The sequence below is a fragment of the Chiloscyllium plagiosum genome, chromosome 3 (assembly GCF_004010195.1).
Source record: "Chiloscyllium plagiosum isolate BGI_BamShark_2017 chromosome 3, ASM401019v2, whole genome shotgun sequence".
NCBI lineage: Eukaryota > Metazoa > Chordata > Chondrichthyes > Orectolobiformes > Hemiscylliidae > Chiloscyllium > Chiloscyllium plagiosum.
In genome coordinates, this window is record NC_057712.1 from 120,167,676 (window position 1) to 120,191,431 (window position 23,756).

The 23,756-nt window shown below is 42.0% G+C and overlaps 1 protein-coding gene across 6 annotated transcripts in view; it reads right to left on the minus strand.

Annotated features, from left to right (window-relative positions):
• Positions 1 to 23,756, minus strand: part of LOC122548488 (TOG array regulator of axonemal microtubules protein 2-like) — a 126,994-nt gene that overhangs the window by 3,342 nt on the left and 99,896 nt on the right. For all 6 annotated transcript variants that reach the window (XM_043687207.1, XM_043687206.1, XM_043687208.1 and 3 more), the window contains 4 exons: positions 16,851 to 17,009; positions 14,443 to 14,560; positions 10,469 to 10,563; positions 1,821 to 2,019 (listed from right to left, as the gene is read on the minus strand). In XM_043687207.1, coding sequence (XP_043543142.1) covers positions 1,821 to 2,019; positions 10,469 to 10,563; positions 14,443 to 14,560; positions 16,851 to 17,009 — 571 coding nt within the window. The remainder of the gene's footprint in view (positions 1 to 1,820; positions 2,020 to 10,468; positions 10,564 to 14,442; positions 14,561 to 16,850; positions 17,010 to 23,756) is intronic.

Genomic DNA, 23,756 nt, shown 5'->3' on the forward strand with positions numbered 1-23,756 from the left:
GAACCAGAATCAGAGAACCCAGAATACTTTAGCCAAGGCCAATCACTAAAGGGTAATTATATTCCACATACTAATCATTATATTCCACATACTAATCATTGTATTATCTTATCCCATTATATTATCTTATACTATCTTATCCCAAATTATTACCTTTCTGGTACTTTATTATATTCAATAAGATGTCATACTGCAACAAAATAATGTGCTTCATGGGGCTGGAGTAATATAATAACTTCAATAATATGTTGGTTAATGGATGAAAAACAGAGAATAGAAAATAATTTCAAAAAGCTAAACAACTAGAGGGGGTTCAGTACTTTTGGATGAACTTAGATGAGGGTGTTTCACAAACCAATATCCATATACTGATTCAGGTAGAAGAAAACTTTCTGAAATTTACAACCATTTTATTGTGAAAATACAGTTCAGTACAAACACTGGCTTTCATACTACCTTCTGCATACTCTCCATATCCAGAAAATCCCAGCTCCTTTTCTTTTAATAAACCACCACCAACTCACCCCACTAAGTATTAAGCAACTAACAAATTATAAGGAGTGTCCACCTAGGCCAGCTTTCCTTTTTTAAATAACCTACCACTAAATCAATTAAAAAATTAAATGAAATAACAATTGACAAACCCTGCCATGAGGGCAGTGCAACAATAACAAAAGTGAAGGAAGGGAGGAACTGAGGGAGTGGGACAAAATTAAAATGTAGTTGGAGGCAGACATAATGCATTCCAGCCCTGTGGTGCCCACCTCCTCTAATTGCCTCAAGGGTGTCAGGAGAAAAAATCGCGGCTCTTTTTATTTTAATTTTTTTTAACTCAACCTGTTCAAAGATGGTATTGCACACCTCTCGAGTAGGTGTGACCTGAGCCTACACCTCCTAACCAGGGATAAGAACACTACCACTCCGCAACATGAACTTTCAAGGACATTCAGGAATAAAATGGGTTTTTACAACAATCATTATATGGTCGTCATTTCACTAAGTTTGTATTCCAGAGTTTACTGAATTTAAATTTCACCATCGGCCCTGGTAGGATTTGAACACATGCCCCCAGTAGATTAGCCACTGGTGGAAAGATGTGGAGCCAATCAAGCACCCTTCTTTTTCCTGAATGGTGTCAAGCTTCTTGAGTGTTGGTGTATCTGCACTCATCCAGGCAAGTGGGGAGTATTTCATCATACTCCTGATATATGCCTTATAGATGTTAGATATAATTTGGGAACCAGGTGGTGAGTTACTCGCTGCAGTATTCCTTATCTTTGACCTGCTCTCATAGCCACCGTGTTTTTATAGCGCGTCCAGTCGAGTTTCTGGTCAATGGTAACTCCCAGGATGTTAATAGTTGGTGATTCAGCATTGGGAATATCATTGAATGTCAAGGAGGGATAGTTAGATTCTCCTGTCAGAGATAGTCATTTCCTGGCAATTGGACTTGGATTTTGTACAGGTCTTCCCGCATTTGGAAATGAGCTGCTTCAGTATCTGAGGAATTACGAATGGTGCTGAATATGGTGCAATCATCAGCAAACAACCCCATTTTAATCTTTGGAGGGAAGGATGGGTCAAGTTTTCCCACAGTAACAGAACTAGGAAGGAGGCAGATGTAGGTATTTACCACCTCACAGTCTGAAAATTTAAATTGAACCCTGAAATGATGAGCTTTTTGCACCTCAAGATTTTATTTTAGCTCAGTGATCAGGCAGAAAGGTCACAGACCTGAATGGCACTGAATTTCACATTCCTAGAATGAAAGGCCTTTTCCTGGTTTTATGTTTCTGAATGCCCTTACATATAGGTCTTACATTCACAATGTTGGAGGTGACGAAGCCTGGGTTGGTCTCACAATGTTGGAGCAGCAGTGAGATGCCCTGTGTCCTCTCCTGGAACTCTTTGGAAGACAGCAATTTGTTCATTTGCTTCACCTGCTCCACTGCTTCTGTTGCCCGAATGATTGAGCGACGTGGTGTCATTCCTTGCTGTTGTGGTGTGTCCAGCTCCACCCTGACAAAGAGGAAGTATCATATTACTGCAGATCTCAATTTGGCTAACAAATTAGAGCCTATTCACCAAGTCTGTGCTCCAGCTAGTGAGAGTCACAATCTATGTTTCTACAGCACTTCTGACTCGGTAAATCATTCCAAAGCATTTCAAAGATGCATTTTCAGACAAAAATTGACACTGAGCCACATGATAAGACAGTTAACTGAAAGCATGTTTATATAACAACTTAAAGGTTGAGAGAAAGGCATAGTCAAGAGAGGTTCAGAGATGGAATTCTGGAGCACAGAGCCTGTATTATTGATGACACAGTTGCCGATGTTCAGTGAAAGATGTTGGGGTTGTGCATGAGGTCAGTTTGAGAAGAGTGTCCAGTTCCTGGACGACTGTAAGAGGGTGTGGAGATGAGACCATGAGCAATTTGAACACAACCAATCAGGATCAGGTTAAAAATGGATTATGCTACAGGACTCAATGATCACAGCATTGTTGATTAAATCTCCATGCTTGATTCTAAAATTCAGATTTTCATTTTTTGTACCTGTACTCCAGTCCACTGTATCTCTAAGAAATCACCAATCAGTGACTAAGCTGTAGTTTAGATTCCTGCCATTCAATGGGGAGAGGGGTTGTGGCAATTTGGACCAGGCATTCTAAGTCTGGACACCCCATGTACATGTATTAAAATTTAAGGGGAAAGGTACTTCTGTGTCTGTTAATATTATAATTTAGGAAGAGAGGGAGTACATGTCTGAATTTCTGACGTTTATTGAATGACGAAGGAATAGAATATACATGTTCTTGATTTTCAACTTGCTCTGTAGATATTATAGGTTACCCACCCATTATCACAACTATCCAAGTCTCATTTCGTCAAGAGTGGAAGCTGCTGTTGCCTATATTACACTACCAAACAAAGTCAAAAATGCCCCCATTGGAAATGGAAAGGGGGATAATTCTATGTAAGGTTGACAATCCACAAAGACAATTTACAGATTTAAAGTCTTGTTCTGGATGGTCAGTTTGGCAGAGTTGTTGGACTCTTATCTGTTACAAGGTTTATGGCAGCACCAATTTATTTCTAGAATCACTCCTCCACTGGTTTCAGTAAATGTTAAATTTAACCAGGGTGGTAATATATGGCCAATTATACAGGTCTCTGACTGCATCAGGTTCAGTATTATGACTAAATCAACCAAGTTCCTTTATTCAAAAAATAATGAATGCATTACAAATAAAACGTACTCAACAAAGAGTAAACAAAGCTCATTGACAGACAATTTGGACAGTATATGTAAAACTCCTCTGCCAACACATGCATGCAAGTATGAGAAAGACAATGTAAAAAGATAACTGCACAGAGTGTTAATTTAAAAGTATTTTTGTCAAGTGCCAGTTAAACTTAGCAGAAAAGAGTAAGTTGCAGATTGTCCCAGATCTGTGTTGAAAGCTATTCTGCTAACACAAATTGTTGGCAATGGGCTGTCTTCCTACAGATGTAGATAGCTAAGTTCCTTTTGTTGGAGAGTCAAAAAAACTCTTCATCAGGAACTTCAATGAGTGGTAAAGATGACTTCTAGTAGGTTTCAGCTTGCATACTTTACTGAGTAGCAAAGAAAGAAAGAGTGAGCAAATGTCTTTTATTCTTTCAGCAACATGCCTCAAAATCTTTCAAACCAATTTCAAAATGCCACCTACAAAGCGGATCATCTGATCACTAAAAATTTCTAGATTTCACCATCTGAACCTTTGCTTCTTGCAGATGCAACATTTCTGCTGCTGTATCATGTGCCTTTCCCCTTTGCAAAGTCTCCTTTGTTAAACATTCAAGATGTTTGTATTATGAGAGTTCAGTCAGTGTTATTATAAATTAATATTTGGATCCCACCTCTTCATATGCCATGCTTCATAATATTGTACTTTCAAATCCGATTCCAAGACTTAAGTATATCATCTTGGCTGACAGTGCAGTTTAGTCTTGAGAAATTGCTGCACAGCTTAAAGTGCTGCTCTTTGCAGGAGTTATTAAACTTGTCTGGTGCAGCGGCTTACTTGCTTGCTAAAGATTCTACAACATTATTCAAACAGGATCAGGGATTAGTTATTTATCATCAATCAACAAAAACAGAGGCTAATTAGTCACAAACAATGACCGCATAAAATTTAAAATGGCGTTTACAATCACCTCCTTCATAACAGTGACTGCACTAGTTACTCAATTTAGGTAAATTATGAGAACCCTTTTTATAGTCAGTCTCTCTTTTCTGTGCCAGTTCCACTTGTGGCAGTGAAGGCAATGACAAGGATGAGTTGAAGAACATTTTGATGCAATCAGACATTCTTAATTGAGGTTTACTGGAAAAATGAGTCTAATGCTTATTGATTTGAGGGCAAACATTTCCATCTCTCTGGACCTTTTCAGTCATGGAGCGATCACAACTGAATTAGTGACCCTGTGACCTGTTCCCAGGACTCCCATCAACACCACTGCCCAGATGTCAATAAATGGAACTCTAATCTTTCTTTGGAGCTTCTACAGATTCACTGGGTCAAGTTTGAGAACTCAAATGACCATGTAGGTCATGGAATTCTTGCTGGCCAACGTGGTTCATATATGACATTTCTGTCCCTTTATTGAATTATTGCTAAAGAGGAAAGCTTAACAGGATGCAAAGCACCACCAAATGAAAATGGAAAGTAGGACAGTCCATCAAGGAGGATTGTTTGGCTGATGCTTTTGGAAATGTGGATTATGTTTCAATCAAAGTTCAGAACTCTGAAGTACAGCGAAAACTTTTAACACGTCATTCCAAAATGTGCTTCTTTGAAAATACAAACTGACTGCAGACATAAATTAAATGGCTGACTTGAGACAGAGACCAATGGAATGTAACACCTGAAACATCAAAGAAACTTCACACATACTGGCCTATGATTTCTTTTAACTCCAAAGACAACTGGGGGCTGATAATCCCCTGACCAACAAGTAGCCAGCCTCTGTGATTATATCCCAATGTGCAGACACATTGTGTTTTACTTTTGGAAGATTACATAAGAGCAGGGGATAAAAAGCCATTTCAGTTCTACTGGAGTTGATTCCTGTGACCAAATGCCATGGGGAGCACGGTGGCTCAGTGGTTAGCACTGCTGCCTCACAGCACCAGGGACCCAGGTTCAATTCCCGTCTCAAGCAACTGTGAAGGTTGCACATTCTCCATGTCTGTGTGGGTTTACTCCGGGTACTCTGGCTTTGTCCCACAATCCAAAGATGAATTGGCCATCCTAAATTGCCTATAGTGTTAGGTGCATTAGTCAGGGTTAAATATAGGGTAGGGGAACGGATCTGGGTGGGTTACTGTTCGAAGGGTCGGTGTGGACTTGTTGGGCCAAATGGCCTGTTTCCATACAATAGGGAATCTAATCTAAAAAATGCTCTTGTATGTACCTGCCTGGGTTCAGAGTATTAGCGTACCATGAGGTTACAGTCAAAGAATCATCCCCTAGTTACCTCTATGTCACATACAAAAACTCTCTCTCACTTCAAATGCTGCAAACCAGTTAAAACGGAGTCATAGAGATGTACCGCACGGAAATAGACCCTTTGGTCCAACTCGTCCATGCCAAACAGATATTCCAACGCAATCTAGTCCCACTTGCCAGCACTCAGTCCACATCCCACCAAACCCTTCCTATTCAAATACCCATCCAGATGCCTTTTAAATGTTGAGGTTGTATTAGCCTCCACCACTTTCTCTGGCTGCTTATTCCATACATGTACCAAACCTCTGCATGAAAAAGTTGTCCCTTAGGTCTTTTTTATATCATTCATCTCTCATCCCAAACCTCTCAGTCCCCACCTAGGGAAAAGACTTTGTCTATTAATGCTATCCATGCCCTTCATGATTTTATAAACCTCTATAAGGTCACCCCTCAGCCTCTGACACGCCATAGAAAACAGCCCCAGCCTATTCAGCCTCTCCCTATGGTTCAAATCCTCCAACCTTGGCCACATCTTTGTAAATCTTTTCTGAACCCTTTCAAGTTTCACAACATCCTTCTGATAGGAAGGAGACCAGAATTTCATGCAATATTCCAAAAGTGGCCTAACCAATGTCCTGTACAGCCACACACAACCTCTCAACTCCTGTACTCAATATTCTGACCAATAAAGGAAAGCATACCAAACACCTTCTTCACTATCCTGTCTACATCTGACTCTATCTCAAGGAGCTATGACTCTGCACTCCAAGGTCTCTTTGTTCAGCAGCACTCCCAAGGACCTTACCATTAGACGTATACGTCCTGCTAAGATTTGCTTTCCTAAAATGCAGCAATTTGCATTTATCTAAATTAAACTCCATCTGCTACTCCTCAGCCCATTGGCCCATCTGATCAAGATCCCATAGTAATCTGAGCTAACCTTCTTCACTATCCACTACACCTCCAATTTTGGTGTCATCTGTAAAATCATTAACTATACCTCTTATGCTCACATCCAAATCATTTATATAAATGACCAAAAGTAGTGGACCCAATACCAATCCTTGTGGCACTCCACTGGTCACAGGCCTCCAGGCTGAAAAACAATCCTCCTCCACCACTCTGTCTTCTATCTTCTAGCCAGTTCTGTATCTAAATAGCTAATTCTCCCTGCATTCCATGAGATCTAACCTTGCTACATGTTACTGAGGATTATATCTGCAATAAATGCCATTGGTTACGAATCCTATCAGATCAAATGGATCGGTTGGAGCAACAGATGCAGTGAGGAATTTACAAGAGCAAGGTAGTGTGATGGATGGCAGTTATAGGAAGGGAGAACTGCTGCAGGTACAGTCACATAGGGATGGGTTAACTCCAGGATAGGTAAGAGAGATAGGTAGGTAGTGCAGGAGTCGTCTGTGGCTATCCCCATTTCAAACAAGTATTCTGTTTTGGAAAATGTAGTGGGTGATGGATTCTTAGGGGAATGAAGCACAAACAGCCAAGTTTTTAGTATCAAGACTGGCTCTAATGCAATGAGGGAGACATCGGGTTCCAAGAGGTCGATTGTGTAAGGGGGACTCTCTAGTCCCAGGCACAGACAGATGTTTCTATGGCCAGCAGAGAAACATCAGAATGGTCTGTTGTTTCTCTGGTGCCAGGATCAAAAATGTCTCAGAGAGGGTGCAGAATGTTCTCAAGGGGGAAGAGGGTCCAGCAGGAAGTCATTGTACACATTAGAACCAACGACATAGGAAGGGAAAAGGATGAGATTCTGAAGGAAGAAAGTTAGGCAGGGATTTAAAAAGGAGGTCCTCAAGTGTAGTAATATCTGGATTACCACCGGTGCTACAAGCTAGTGAGGATAGAAATAGGGAGTTAGAGCAGATGAACGCATGGCTGAGGAGCTGGCATTTGGGAGAATGATTAACATTTTTGGATCATTGGAATCTCTTATGGGGTAGAAGTGACTTTTACAAGAAGGATGGAATGCACCTGAATTGGAAGGGGACGAATATACTGGTTACTAAAGTTGCTCAGGAGGATTCAAACTTGTAAGTGGGGGGTGGGGATCCCTGGGAGATAGTGAGGAAAGAGATCAACCTGAGACTGGTACAGTTGAGAGAAGAAACAAGCCAAAACAGTCAGGGCAGGCAGGAACAAAGCAGAGAACAAGGTATGACTAATAAATTAAACTGCATTTATTTCAATGCAAGAGGCCTAACAGGAAAGGTGCATGAACATAGAAAAATACAGCGCAGTACAGGCCCTTTGGCCCTCGATGTTGCGCCGATCCAAGCCCACCTAACCTACACTCGCCCACTATCCTCCATATGCCTATCCAATGCCCGTTTAAATGCCCATAAAGAGGGAGAGTCCACCACTGCTACTGGCAGGGCATTCCATGAACTCACGACTCGCTGAGTAAAGAACCTACCCCCAACATCTGTCCTATACCTACCATCAAGTCACCCCAAACCTTCTTTTCTCCAATGAAAACAGCCCAAAGTGCCTCAGCCTTTCCTCATACGACCTTCCTACCATACCAGGCAACATCCTGGTAAACCTCCTCTGCACCCGTTCCAGTGCCTCCACATCCTTCCTATAGTATGGTGACCAAAACTGCACACAATACTCCAAATGCGGCCGCACCAGAGCCTTAAACTGAGGACATGGTTAGGAACATGGGACTGGATATAATTGCAATTACAGAAACATAGCTCAAGGATGGATGGGACTGGCAGCTTCATATGTTCCAGGATACAAATGCTTCAGGAAGGACAGAAAGAGAGGCAAGAGAGGAAGATGAGTGGCATTTTTGATAAGGGATAGCATTACAGCTGTACTGAGGGAGGATATTCCTGGAAATGCAAGAAGGGATGTTATTTGGGTGGAACTGAGAAATAAGAAAGGGATGATCACCTTATTGGGATTGTATTAAAGACCCCCTAATAGACAGAGGGAAATTGAGAAACAAATTTGTAAAGAGTCATCGTAAGAATAATTGGATGGTTCTGGTTGGAGATTTTAACTTTCGAAACATAGACTGGGACTGCCATAGTGTTAGGGGTTTAGATGGAGAGGAATTTGTTACGTGCGTACAAGAAAATTTTCTGATTCAGTATGTGGATGTACCTACTACAGAAGGTGCAAAACTTGACCAACTCTTGAGAAATAAGGCTGGGCAGGTGACTGGGGTGTCAGTGGGGAAGCACTTTGGGGCCAGCGACCATAATTCTATTCGTTTTAAAATAGTGATGGAAAAGGATAGACTGGATCTCTAAGTTGAAGTTCTAAATTGCAGGAAGGCTATTTTTGACAGTATTAGACAAGAACTTTCAAAAGCTGATTGGGGATAGATGTTCGCAGGTAAAGGGACGGCTGGAAAATGGGAAGCCTTCAGAAATGAAATGGCGAGAGTGCAGAGACAATATATTTCTGTCAGGGTGAAAGGAAGGCTGGTAGGTATAGGGAATGCTGGATGACTAAAGAAATTGAGGGTTTGGTTAAAAAAAAGAAGGAAGCATATGTCAGGTATAGACAGGAGAGATCGAGTGAATCCTTAGAAGAGTATAAAGACAGTAGGAGTATACCTAAGAAGGAAATCAGGAGGGCAAAAAGGGGACATGAGATAGCTTTGGCAAATAGAGTTAAAGAGAATCCAAAGGGTTTTTGCAAATACATTAAGGACAAAAGGGTAACTAGGGAGAGAATAGGGCCCTCAAAGATCAGCAGGGCAGCCTTTGGTGGAGCTGCAAGAGATGGGGGAGATACGAAATGAGTATTTTGCATCAGTGTTTACTGTAGAAAATGACGTGGAAGATATAGAATGAAGGGAAATACATGGTGACATCTTGAAAAATGCCCATATTACAGAGGAGGACGTGCTGGATGTCTTGAAATGCATAGAAGTGGATAAATCCCCAGGACCTACTCAGAGGCAGGACAACAAAGCACTCTCTCTGTCCCAGGATACTGGAACTCAATCACAGTCAAAAGGCATTAAAACTACAGAATCTCAACCAATCTTCCAAAGTAAGGATTGTGAAACCGATTGTTCACCTTCCAACATCAATGCTACCAGTAACGGCCACAACGTTAAATTATCCACTCTTCACAAACAATTCAGAGACTGGTCCATATATCTGTTTCATTTTAAGCTTTCATATTTTTGAGCTCACCTCATTTCTAGTCAGTATATGTACATTGTGCCTGTATTCTCCCCACTATTAATAATTAATAAAGTTAACTCAACGATGCCTTCTTAAATTGTCTTCTTTGAAAGTGCAGGTTAATTTGGTCCTGTAAGAAAGGCATCCACATAGGAAGGCACCCTTTTGCATTAACATTGTTGCAGCCAATCTTAGGGAGTGTTGAATAAAGGCGGTGAAGTCAGTTCTTTCCTTCTCACTCAGAAACTTCACAGTTTGGAGTTTCCTGTCTACAACAATAATGATTTGGGAAAGGTCATCCAGAGTCTGGTAGTCACAATTCATCCAACCCAATCATCTCAATGTCTGCAGCTGTTTGTAGGATCAACACACAGTTCTGCTGAACAGGGATGTTTTACAAAGGGCGAGGAGCTGAAATGATGGGAAGATCCAGGTCTCTAATGCCTGGGGATGCATAGTTTGATCGCTGTTATTAAAAATGATTGATTTGCATCTGTGCGTACAGTCTGGAAGGTTAATGGTAAAAATTTACAGTGAGTTGCGTGTTCAATAATAAATAATCAAATTGAATAATTTTGTAGGATTTGACAAGGTTGTCTAATATGAGCTGTTTTAAAAACAAGATCAGTCTGCAGTTGCTACAAATTATGTCTGCGTTTAAAGTAATAAAAGAAAATGAGTAGTCCAAAGACATCAGAATTGAGGTTTAGAGTAATAAGCCAACAGAAAAATAAATGCAGTAAATGTCATTTTACTGAAGCAATATATTTGGTCAATACCAAAGTTAGAATTTTCACCTTCCAGTGTTTGGCATATTCTCCTGACATTTTAAGGAGCTGTTGACCCTTGAGTTTCTACCCTTTGTTGAATAAGGATCTGAAAAGGCATCTCCCTGAATAATAGAAATAAAATATGCTTAATAAATGTTCAACAATTTGCCACTTTTCACTTACCAATCCAAATCTTGTCTCCCCAAGTTGAAAAGCTGCTCCTTACTGACCAAGCTGACCAAGTAGGGAATAGTGTGGACTTTTCTGCTGGCTTGACACTTGTACCTTAGAGTTGCTAACTCAAGGTATTGGGAGAAAAACAAACAACAGGAGCATGCTCAGAATTATCCAGGATGGTCACTCTCTTCATATCAAGGCCCAAATGTGGCCCAAGGAAATCTGGATTATTACTTTGTGTCATTTCTTTGTTAGATCACTGAATGATCCTTGGATTGTTTTGCAGGAAATTTGCAATTGAGATTGTTTCAGAGGATGCAACAAACTTTTGACTTGAGATGGGGCAAAAAAAAAGAGAAAATAATTCAGCTAATCTGGTCTCTCACACACCTCCTGATACATCAAAACCAGCACTGAAGAACTGAAGAGCAGATCCCCACTCCGCTTTCATTGATGGGATGCTGGCTGCTGGGGAGACATCTAGAAGGAGAAGCCTTGCTCATGAGTTTCCACGCAGCAAGTTGACAATCTTATCAATAATTGGACTACATAGATGAGAGGGCAAATTTCATACTAGAGAATGGTCACAATCAAAGACTTCCATTAGCCAGGCTCCTGTCAAGCTCCAACCAATAACTTATCTGAAATAACACTGATGGAGAAGGGAATAAACCATATTCTTGGTCACCAATTCCAGATGATATTTTCATTGTTGTAAACAATTAAGTCACTCAGTGATTATTTATTAAGATTGAATAATATAAATTGACCATTTATCTGGACACTGCCACTAGTTAATTCATTCTCAGAGTGTGAGATGAGGTCAGTGCATGTTGCCCATTCTCGACTGCTTTGAAAGGTCATAATTGTTTTGTTAGGTCACTTAGTAGGGAAGCTGAGTAAATAATGTTATATGGTACTGGAATAAGAAAGACTTGTAAAGCACACATAAATTGATGTACATAGCACAGTACAACAGGAATACTTCCCTAAAAGGATCAACGTTATATTGGTTTGTAACAACAATCCGATAACAGCTTTATGTCATGGGTCTGGCTTTTAAGCTGTATAATCATGGTTAATCAGTCTGCAGTGCTCTCTCTCAATTGTTATTCAATATTTCCTGATCAACCTGTTCATGCATGTCGTGACACACAGCTGAAGTAGGTGAGACCTCTGACCCAGAGGTACAGATACTACCGCTGCACCACAAGAGCCCTTTCCTCGGGGAAGTGCCTTGGATCCAACCATCTTCAGCAGCTTCATCAATGACCTTTCCTCCATCATACGGTCAGAGGGGGCATGTTCACAGATAACTGCTGAATATTCAGGATCATTCATGATTCCTCAGTTTAGAATGGCATCACAGTCGGGACAGACATGGTGGGCTGAAGGGCCTGTGCTGTATTGTCCAATGATGCATATGCAGTCACAAATACAACAAAACCTGGATTATTAGACTGGTAAATTGCAAATAGAATTCACCCCACACTTTCTCCAACAAGTGAAATTCTAACCATGTATCCTTGATACTCAATGGCATTCCCATTGCTAAAATTAAAATTCTGTGATTCATCATTATGAGGGGTTATCTTTTAAAATAATTCTGTATGTTTTAGAATATAAATTAAAATTTGTGTTTGAGACAGACTCTATCCTGAGAACAGAAGCTGAATTGAAAATGAATCTGAAAGAGAAACAGAAAAGGTAAATGCATCAATGAAACTAAACTTACCATTTTCTAGGAAACAAAAAAGCACTGAGGTTGGGAAATCAAAATGTAAACCTTAGTTAAAGATATAGGACACTGCTCGGTTGAAGCTGAATAGTAGTAGTTGTTGAGTCCACTAAAGCAATACAAACAAGCTGATGGTGGTAGTCCAAATCCAGAAGCTGAGAATACGTTATTGTAAACCCACTAATAACGTTAAGGGGTTGAACCAATCTAGACAAAACTTTAGCAGATGTTGGTGAAGACTATGTTCGTGGACCTCAGATTGGTTGGCACTGCTATAAACTGGAGATTAGGTTAGTTTCCAGAAGGGAAGGAACTGAAATTCCTTATGAGGAAGACAGAAATTGATACATTTTGTGTCTCATCCTCATACAAATCTGAGTGGAGTGTTGAGCCAAGTCATATGATCTGCCTTACTTGATTTTGCCATTTAAGACCTTATTTATAGTTTACATATTACCACAATTTGCCTGTTAGTTCATGTTTAGCTCATAAATTCTGGATGTTAAGAGCATAGGAAAGATAGTATTTTGTGTATGCTTTGATGACTCTGGTCGAGCAAAAATCATTCTTAAACGGTGGAATTTTGTGACTTTCTTCTTTTAGTAAATAACTTGTCAGATTTCAAATATAATTCACATTGCAAAAACTAAAAATTAGTAACTGGAACTGAACTGGACTAGCCACATATATATGATGGACACAAGCTCAGATCAGCAACTGGAAATTCACAGGAGAGATACTCATCTCTGAACCACTGCCCACTACTCCACTCCAAACGCCTGCCTACCATCTAGATTGCAAAAGTCAATTCTGTGATGGATGAGTGTGGCTCCATTCAGGACAAAGTCTTCCTTCTTCGATTGGAAACCGATTCAAAACCTTAAATGTTCACTCCCTCCATTACTGACGCACTTTGGCAGCAAGGTGTACCATCTACAATATGCACTGTAATAAATTACCAAGGTTCATTTTATCGAACCATCCAAACCCATGACATCCACCACCAAGAAAAGCAAGGGGAACAGATACATGGGAACACCACCACTTGCGAGATCCCCTTCAAGCCAAACACAGTCCTGACTTGGAAATATGTCACCATTTCTTCATTATCAGTGTATCAAAATTGTGAACTCCCTCCCTACTGACACTTTGGGAGACCCCACCTCAGACAACCAGTGACCCACCATCACTTTTTGAAAGGTAATTAAGGATGAACATTATATGCTAGCCTTGCAAACAACACCCACCTCTCTCAAATTATATTAAATATGTTTTATAAAACCATTTACAGATCTCTAAATTACTGATCGAAAAGAAAACCACTATACTATAATAATTTCCACTGTTTACAGGTCAGCCAACACCGTTGCAATTTATTAAGCCATTGACTTGTACAAAGATGATTGTCAAGAGCTGACTAGTAATGATTTGTTAAGGAGCGGATGTCAACGTTACTTTAATTAAGATAAGAGGAGGAGCCATGGTCCTGGCACTGACCTTTGAGGAATCTTCACTATGCACCATCCTGCAGTTGAAAACAGCCATTCCCACCAATTGGCTCTTTCTATACTTCAGACAATGTTTTACCCAATTGAACACTGACCCTCCTTGTCCACATGTCCCTGTTGGTTAAGCTATTATGTTGCACTTTGTCAAAAATGCATATAAACCACATCCATCACATTTGCTTCATCAACCTGTTTTATTCCTTCAACAAAAAATTCAAACATAATCTGCATTTTATAAATCAGTGCTGAGTCCCCTTCATGAGCTAAAACCTCTCCTATTGCCTGTCAGTTTTTTATTCTGTGGTTATTGTTTCTAGAACCACCCCCAGTATTAACATTAGTTTAAAGTCTCTGTAAATGTTTAAAACTATGAGTTAAATAAGAAAATGCAATAACTGGGTCAGAATTTAGGATAGCCATATACTTCTTACCATTTCCTGAGCTATCTTTTAAAGTAGCCCTAAGATGTCACCTTACACTGATAAACATCATCTTGTTACTGAACTTTAATCCTGATAGCTATACCACAGTGAAAGTGAAGATCAAGGTTATTCATTCAAAGGTGCCAGGAGACTCACCCGCTGTTTTATAGCTGTGATGATGTGGTGAAAATCCTGAGACAGAAGTGAGCGTTCCATGTATCTCTCAAACTCTGGGTGGGACATCAAAATGTTCAGTGCCTTCCGACCATAAAACCTATCAGACAATGGACAATAAATGTGACATTTACACCAACTGTTTGTCACCAAAGTTCTCTCTCAGCCAACCAAGCACACAGCAATCTGAAAGTGCCCATGCAGAGCACACATGATAACCCTTTTATCAAACATGCATGACTGATATATAAAATGAAAGATCCTGTGCACTTAATACCCACGTACTATAAAACAAAGATAGTGTCCATGTAGAATGTGGCCTCTACAAAGCTGAGAAAATCAACAGGGAGAAATGAGTATTTAGATCAAGGAGGTTTTTAGAGAGTCCACCTTTCCAAATCTGAATGGACTTAGATAGCTGCTGCAGTTCTGAGATTGAGGCACTCAAACCTATCATTCCCACAGAGATGAGATTTATATTCCCCAGGATAACCTGGACTCTCTGCACTATCCAACAAATCACACATCACTAATAATGACAGCATATTCACAACAGTGCTGTAGCTTAGAAATTACTTCTCACAATATTTAACAAGCAAATGCTTTGTGAGCATTTTCTGTGTTCTGGATTAGAGTGGTGCTGGAAAAGCACAGCAGTTCAGGCATCATCCGAGGAGCAGGAAAATCGACATTTCGGGCAAAAGCCCTTCACCAGGAAGAAGGGCTTTTTTCGAAATGTCGATTTTCCTGCTCCTCGGATGCTGCCTGAACTGCTGTGCTTTTCCAGCACCACTCTAATCTAGAATCTGGTTTCCAGCATCTGCAGTCCTTGTTTTTAACTGAGCATTTTTTGTGTACTTGTTTAATGTAGCAGTAGCAAGTGTTGTTAAGGCTAAGGAGCCTTGTTTAACAGCAAAGGTTGGACAGGAGAGTGTTAAGCACTCATTTGGAAGTATCACCAGCAGTAATTCTAGATTGCGTAATCCCCTTTTGAAATAGACCACTTTAATCTTTAACATAACCTCCACAAAGACTGACAAAATAACTGAAAATGTGTCAATTATATGACTGTTTCCATCAATACTGCAAGGTATTACTATGGAAATCTGTAAGGAGAAGAGAGGAATCAGCCCATGTAGCAAAATCTTCTTTACCTTTACTGGTCATAGAATCATAGAGATAGCAAAAAGAAAGGCCCTTTAGTCAATCACATCTATGCCAGTCAAAAACAACCACCTAAATATTCTAACCCCATTTTCACTTGGCCCATAGTCCAATTTTGGCATCACAAGTATACATCTAAGTATTGCTTAAACATTATGAGGATTTTTGCCTCTACCAGCCTTCCAGGCAGTGAGTTCCAGATTCCCACCACCTTCGGTGAAAGAAATTTTCTTCACATCTCTTTTAAGTGTCCTCCCCCTTAACTTGAATCTATGCCTCCTGGTCATTGATCCCTCCATCGAAGGGAAAAGTCTCTTGCCCAGTTACTCTATGTATGCCGCTCAATCACGTCGCCTCTCAGTCTCTTCTGCTCCATGGAAAACAACCCTAGTCTACCCAATCTCTCTTCATAACTAAAACTCTCCAGCCCAGGCACCACTCTGGTAAATCTGCTCTGCAGCCTGTTGGATGCAATCACCTTTATCCTATAAAGTGAATTCCAGAACTGTACACTATGCTGCAGCTAACCAACATCTTATACAGTTTCAGTATGATCCCTTTGATCTTAATCAATGCCTGAACTAATAAAGGCAAACATATCACATGCCTTTTTAACCACCTTATCCACCTGTCCTGATGCCTTCAAGGACCAGTGGGCATGTACACCAAGGTCCTCTGTTCCTTGGTGCTTCCCAGGGCCCTACCATTCATCACCGCCTCCTTGACCTGCAATCTTCTTCCCGACCTCTCCGCCCCCACCCCCACTCTGGCCTATCACCCTCACCTTAACCTCCTTCCACCTATCACATTCCCAACGCCCCTCCCCCAAGTCCCTCCTCCCTACCTTTTATCTTAGCCTGCTTGGCACACCCTCCTCATTCCTGAAGAAGGGCTTATGCCCGAAACGTCGATTCTCCTGTTCCTTTGATGCTGCCTGACCTGCTCCGCTTTTCCAGCAACACATTTTTAAGCTCCTATCATGTGTAACCTTGTCTTGTTGATTCTGGGTTTGTCCAGGTTATTTGTTTGGATATATACCTCACCTTGTTCAAAGCTAATAAGCCAGGTGTTTGAGGTGACCGATACAACAAAGATTAAACCTCAAAGACAAGTGAAGCAATTATTTAAATCTTTATTCTATCTTCAGTCACACAGCCACCCCAAAACCCTTCCCGTTGCACTGCAATCTCATCTACTATCCTGCTTGCGCCAACATCTGCTCACACCTGGTTTCCTGATTCCCATCCTGGGAGAATTTCACCATTGTTTGGACGATCTGGTCCAGATTCTCCTTGGTCCCCGATAAGAGTCTCTCAGCTCCAAGATGTTCAACAACACTCAGCAGATTCTCAGCGGCACATTTCCGAACAGTGGTGTTACGATGACTGCATAATGAGAGAAAATAAAATAAACAACACCTCCACATTTTATTATATACATTTATTCATGGGATATGGAATAGCCCAGCATTCCTTGCTCTTCTGCAGTTGCCCTTGAGAAGATGCTAGTAAAGTGCCTTCTTGAACTGTTGCTGACTATAAAATGTAGGTTCAACCAGCAATGCTGTTAGGGAGAGAGTTCCAGGATTTTGGCCCGGAAAGGTAAAGGAACAACAATACAGTTCCAAGTCAAGATAGTGTATGGTGAACCTGCAGCTGGTGGTATTCCTAGGACTGTCTGCTGCGCTTGTCCTTCTTGGTGACAGGAACATTGGCTTGGAGGGTGCTGTCAATGGAATGTTTCTATTGGAGGGAAGGTCATTGATGAAGCAGCTGAAGACTATTGGACCTAGAGCAATATTCTGAGGAACTCTTCCAGAGATGTCTTGGAGCTGAAATAATTGGCCATCAATGACCACAACCAGTTTTATTTGGACTAAGCATGTCTCCAGCCAGTGGAGAGTGTTCCCAGTGATTCCCATTGACTTTGATCTTACTAGGACTCCTTGAAGTCATACCCAGTCAAATGCTGTATCAATGTCATGACCGTGTCGTTACCTCCTTTAGAATCATACAATGCAGAACAGCCAATCGAGTCGACACTGAGAAAAAACTCAGCACTTGACCCAAAGTCTTGAATGTTATGACATTTCAAGTGCTTATCCAAATATGTTTTAAAGATTGTAAGGTTTCCCACCTCAACTATCCTCCCAGTCAGTCCATTCCAGATTCCCACTACCCTCAAGGTGAAAAAAAATCTCAAATTCCCTCTAAATCTCCTGCCTTTCACCATTAAATTATGGCCCTTGTTATTGACCCTTCAACTAAGCTTAGCAGCTACTTTTGATCCACGTTCTCCAAGTCTCTCGTCTTATGCCCCTCAATCAGGTCCCCTCTCAACCATCTCTACTCTAAAGAAAACAACCTGAGCTTATTCAGATTTTCTTTATCCCTACACCATTCCAGCCCAAGCAACATCCTAGAGTGATCAGAACTGCATACAGTACTCCAGCTGTGGATAATGTTTGGGCCATGGCTTTAATCAAGTCAGGAGCTAGTGGAACCCAAACTAAGCATCAGTACACAATTGCTGTGTAAGTGCCAGTTGAAGCACCACTGACACCTTCCATCACTTTGCTGATGATCAAAAAGTAGACTTCTGAGGAGGGAACTGGCCTAAGTTGGATTGTCCAGCTTTTTTTGTTAACAGGGCACACCTGGACAACATTCACATTGTCTGCTTGATGCAAGTATTGTAACTGCACTTAAACAACTTGACTTGGGATTCATGTCTTCAATGCTATTGCTGAGATTTGTCAGGGGCCATAGCCTTTGCAGTATCTAACGTTTTCAACCATTTCTTGACATCACACGGAGTGAATTGAACTGGTTAAAGACTAGAATCTCTAATGCTGGTGACCTCTGGAGTAGGCCAGGATGGATCAGCCACTCAGTCCTTCTCGCTGAAGACTGTTGGAAATGCCTTATCTTTTGTCCTTCTATGAGGGTGGAGATATGTGTGAAACCTTCTCTTCCTTTAGTGTTTAATTGTCCACCACATTCATGAATGGATATGGCAGGAGTGCAGAGCTCGGATCTACTTTGTTAACTTTGGGTTCATTTATGATGATACCCTCCAGTGCATCTCCTCCACGTCTCATACCACCGCCTTTGAACCCACCCCTCCCAAAGCAACAAAGACAGAATGTCCCTGGTCCTCACCTTCCACCCCACCAACCTCCACATACATCACATCATCCTCCACCACTTCCGCCACCCTCACGTGGACCCCTCCACCAGAGATATATTCCCCTCCCCACCCCTAGCAGCGTTTCGGAGAGACCCATTCCCTCTACAACTCCCTCATCAGGTCCATACTCCCCATCAGCCCTCACCCTACTCCTGGCACCTTACCCTGCCACCGCAGGAAGTGTAAAACTTGCGCCTATACCACTGCCCTCATCTCCATCCAAGGCCCCAAAAGATCCTTGCACATCCGACAGAAATTTACCTGTACCTCCACCAATGTCATCTATCGTATCCGTTACACTCGACGTGGTCTCCTCTACATCGGTAAGACAGGACACCTACTTGCAGATCATTTCAGAGAACATCTCTGGGACACTTGCACCAATCAACTGCACCGCCCCATAGCTGAACACTTCAACTTGCCCCTCCCAGTCCGTCAAGGACATGCAGGTCTTGGGCCTCCTCTATCGTCAAACCCTTACCACCCAACACCTGGAGGAAGAACGCCTCATATTCCGCCTCGGAACCTTGCAACCACATGGGATCAATGTGTAATTCAACAGTCTCCTCATTTCCCCTCCCCCCACTTTATCCCAGTCCCAAGCCTCCAATTCAGCACCGCCCTCCTTACCTGTCCATCACCTTTCCCATCTATCCACTCCACCCTCCTCTCCGACCTATCACCTTCCCCCTCACCTTCATCTACCTATCGCATTCTCAGCTACCTTCCCCCTCAAATCCACCCTCCCCCCTCATTTATCTCTCAGATCCACCTCCCAGCCCAAAAACCTAATTCCTGATGAAGGGCTTATGCCCGAAATGTCAATTCTCCTGCTCCTCAGATGCTGCCTGACCTGCTGTACTTTTCCAGCACCACACTCTCGACTCTGATCGCCAGCATCTGCAACCCTCACTTTCCTTCTTTGGTTCATTTAGCTCTGTCTATTACATGTTGCTTCTCATGCGAGTAGTAATGTGTTGTAGTGTTTCCAGGTCGCACCCTCATTGTTAGAGATGCTCCTGGCTTGCCCAACTGCACACTTCATCAAACCTGATGGATTCTGAAAGCGTGTTGGAGTCAGGGTAAATTGGAGTGTTGAAGAGGGCACTAGATGGTTAATTTAATAAAATCAATATTCAGGACTATGTAGAAAAGTCAGGAGAATGACTGTAAGGCAATGCTCATGCAAAGAGCTAGTGTAGACACAATGGCCTGAACTGCCTCCTTCTGCACTGTAACAATTTGGTGGTCCCTTGACTTGTGATGCTACAGATTGGGATTCAGTGCAATTCTGTTGCAACTAATGGTCCACAGCACTTCATAGATGCCCAATTTTGATATCCTCCATCTATATTGAATCAATCTCACTTAGCAAGACGGCAGTGCCAGTTTTATTTTTATTCTATAGAAGCTTGGTACATTGGAATGGTTTGCCAGGCCATTTCAGGAGATAGTTGAGAATTGATTTGCACCAGTTTCAGCTATTCTCATAGTTGAGCTATCAGTACAAACATGAAGGATGGACAATAAACAGGACATTCCTAATGGGGTCCAAATATCAAAATCAAAATTACAAAACATCCCAAAGCCAAAGGGAAAAATGCAACATCAAACCAAGGAAGAATTACTGACGTTGGCTGGCAATCCAAGGCATTAAGGACAGAGGCTGGGTTTGAGGAAGGTTTTAGCAGAGAAATAGTAAGTGGAGAGAGTTGGGGGACCACGAACCTGAGCAGGCAGATAGAGCTTTACTTTAACATCTCATCCAAAAGGCGGCATCTTCAAAAGTGCAGTACACTCATTATTGCATTGGAGTTTGTCTTCAAGGCATTTCTGCATTGTTGTATTCAGGCACCGGAGTGGAACTTGAACTTAGGACCTTGCGGTTCAGAGGCAAATGTGGGCCAACTATAGGATTTTAACTGTAGCCTACAGAGGGAAGAGAGACTTAACAGTGGAAAGATTTAAACAGAAGCTTTAGGGAAGGTGATGATCAAGTAGCATTGCTACTGGACTAGTAATTCAGAGACTGGGTAATGTCCTGGAGACAAGGTTACAAATCTCACCATGACAGATGGCAGAATTTGAATTCAATAAAACAAAATCTAGAATTGAAAGTTGACCATGAAACTATTGCTGATTGTCAGGGAAAAACCTATCTCACATTCACTGACATCTTCAACCTCTCCCTCTTACACGCTGAAGTCCCCACTTGCTTCAAAAAGACCACCATCATCCCAGTGCCAAAGAAAGCATACGCAACGAACCTTAATGACTACCACGCAGTGGCTCTGACCTCCATAATCATGAAGTGCTTCGAAAGGCTGGGCATGGCCCACTTCAACTTGACCCTCCCAGCCTGCTTCAATCCTCTGCAATTTGTCTACCAATGAAACAGGTCCAAAGTGGATACTATTTCCCTAGTTAAAAATCACACAACACCAGGTTATAGTCCAACAGGTTTAATTGGAAGCACACCAGCTTTTGGAGCGACGCTCCTTCATCAGGTGATAGTGGCAATCACCTGATGAAGGAGCGTCGCTCCAAAAGCTAGTGTGCTTCCAATTAAACCTGTTGGACTGGTGTTGTGTGATTTTTAACTTTGTACACCCTAGTCCAACACCGGCATCTCCGAATCATGACTATTTCCCTAGCCCTACACTCATCCCTGGAATATATGGATAACAAGGACACTTACATCAGACTACTAGTTATTGACTACAGCTCCACCTTCAATGCCATACTCCCCTACAGACTAACCTTAAAACTCTGGGACCTAGGTCTTAGCTCTGCCCTCTGTAATTGGATCCTCAGCCTCCTGACCCATTGACCACAGTCAGTGAAGATAGACAACTGCATCTCCTTCACAATAATCCTCAACATTGGGGCCCCCAAGGATGCATTGTCAGCCCCTTACTGTACTCCCTGTATACCCACGACTGTGTAACCAAATTCCAAATGAACACCATTGACAAGTTTACTGACAACACCATTGTAGTAGGACCAATATCAAATAATGATGTGGCAGAATACAGAAAGGAGGTAGAGACCTTGGTGTTGTGGTGCAATGATAACAGCCTCTCCCTCAATGTCAGCGAACAAAAGAACTGATCATTGACTTCAGGAAGAAAGAAAGAGAACATGCTCCCATCTACAACCAATGGAGCCGAGGTAGAAGGGTCAAGAGCATCAAGTTCTGAGAAGTGAAGATAACCAATAACCCGTCCTGGACTTCTCACGTAGATGCAACAGTCATGAAGGTATAACAACACCTCTTCTTTGGCGACTTAGAAAATTCAGCATGTCTATGAGGATCCTCACCAGCTTTTACAGATGCACTATAGAAAGCGTATTATCCGGATGCATAATAGCCTGAAACAGCAAACGCTCTGCCCAGGACGGGAAGAAACTACAGAAGGTTGTTTGTGTGCACAGTCCCAGATCACCATGGAAGCCAACATCCCATCCACGGACTCCATTTATATTTCTCATTGCCGCAGAGAGGCTGCTAATGCTATCAAAAACCCCTCAAACCCGGTAATCTTGCCTATAACCTTTTCCATCAGGCAAAGATACAGAAGCTTGAATACGCACCCACAGGTTCAAGAACAGGTTCTTCCCTGCCAAAGTTCACATAAAATTGATCTTGTTAATGTCGATCTTGCTTTGCACACCTCCTGTGCGGTGTATCCTGTGGAGGGATACAGATCCTTAGAAAATAGGTGACAGAGGATAAAGGATCTGGATCGACGCGGGCTTGGAGGGCCAAAGGGCCTGTTCCTGTGCTGTAATTTTCTTTGTTATTTGTATGCCTTGCTCTGTCTAAGCACCCTATGATCTGTAGGTCCTTGTTTACGATGTTCTGTCTGTACTCCTCGCAAAACAAAGCTTTTCACTGTACTTAGGTAGGTGTGACTACAATAAATCAAATCAAACCAAATCTGATTCACTAAGTCCTTTAGGGAAGGAAAGCTGCTGTCCTTGTCTGATCTGTCTTATATCTAACTCCTGACACACAAGAAAATAATTGACTCTTAACTGCCCTTGGAGACAGAGCTCCTTGGATGCTGCCTGAACTGCTGTGCTTTTCCAGCACCACTCTAATCCAGATCTGGTTTCCAGCATCTGCAGTCATTGTTTTTGCCCCTGGAGACAGCCTGAGCAAGCCATTCAGATGTATCGACCTTTAGGGCAACAAGGGATGAGGAATAAGGGCTGGCCAGTCACATCCCTTGAATGAATTGAAAAAGTTATAAAAGTTAGCTGTAAAAAAGTCTAATTATAGGCAATTAGATGCAGTTCCAGAGAGTAAAACAAGATAAAGAGAATTACATTTCATCAATTGAAAAGCTTTTTTAACATTCTGGCCTACTCCTAAACGTTCATGCATCCTACAAGGCAGATTCTATGGAGCAGGTAAAGGCCAATTAGCAGTTAACAGGATGCCCCAACCCCACACAAGAGGCAGAAGAGGCAAGGCTACACGTGCTATCGTAAGGACAGACTGACGGGCAGAGGGGGTGGGGTGGCCTTCTTGGTAAGGGAGGATATTCAGTCCCTTGCGCGGGGAGACCTAGAGTCAGGGGACGGAGAGTCAGTGAGGATAGAGCTGCGAAATACTAAGGGTAAAAAGACCCTCTTGGGAGTCATCTACAGGCCCCAAACAGTAGTCTGGATGTTGGATGTAAGTTGAATCAGGAGCTCAAATTGGCCTGTCGCAAAGATGTTACTACAGTTGTTATGGGGGATTTTAACATGCAGGTAGACTGGGAGAATCAGGATGGTATTGGACCTCAAGAAAGAGACTTTGTGGAGTGCCTCAGAGATGGATTCTTAGAGCAGCTGGTGCTGGATCCAACCAGGGAGAAGGCAATTCTGGATCTGGTATTGTGTAACGAACCAGAATTGGTCAGAGACCTCGAAGTGAAGGAGCCATTGGGAAG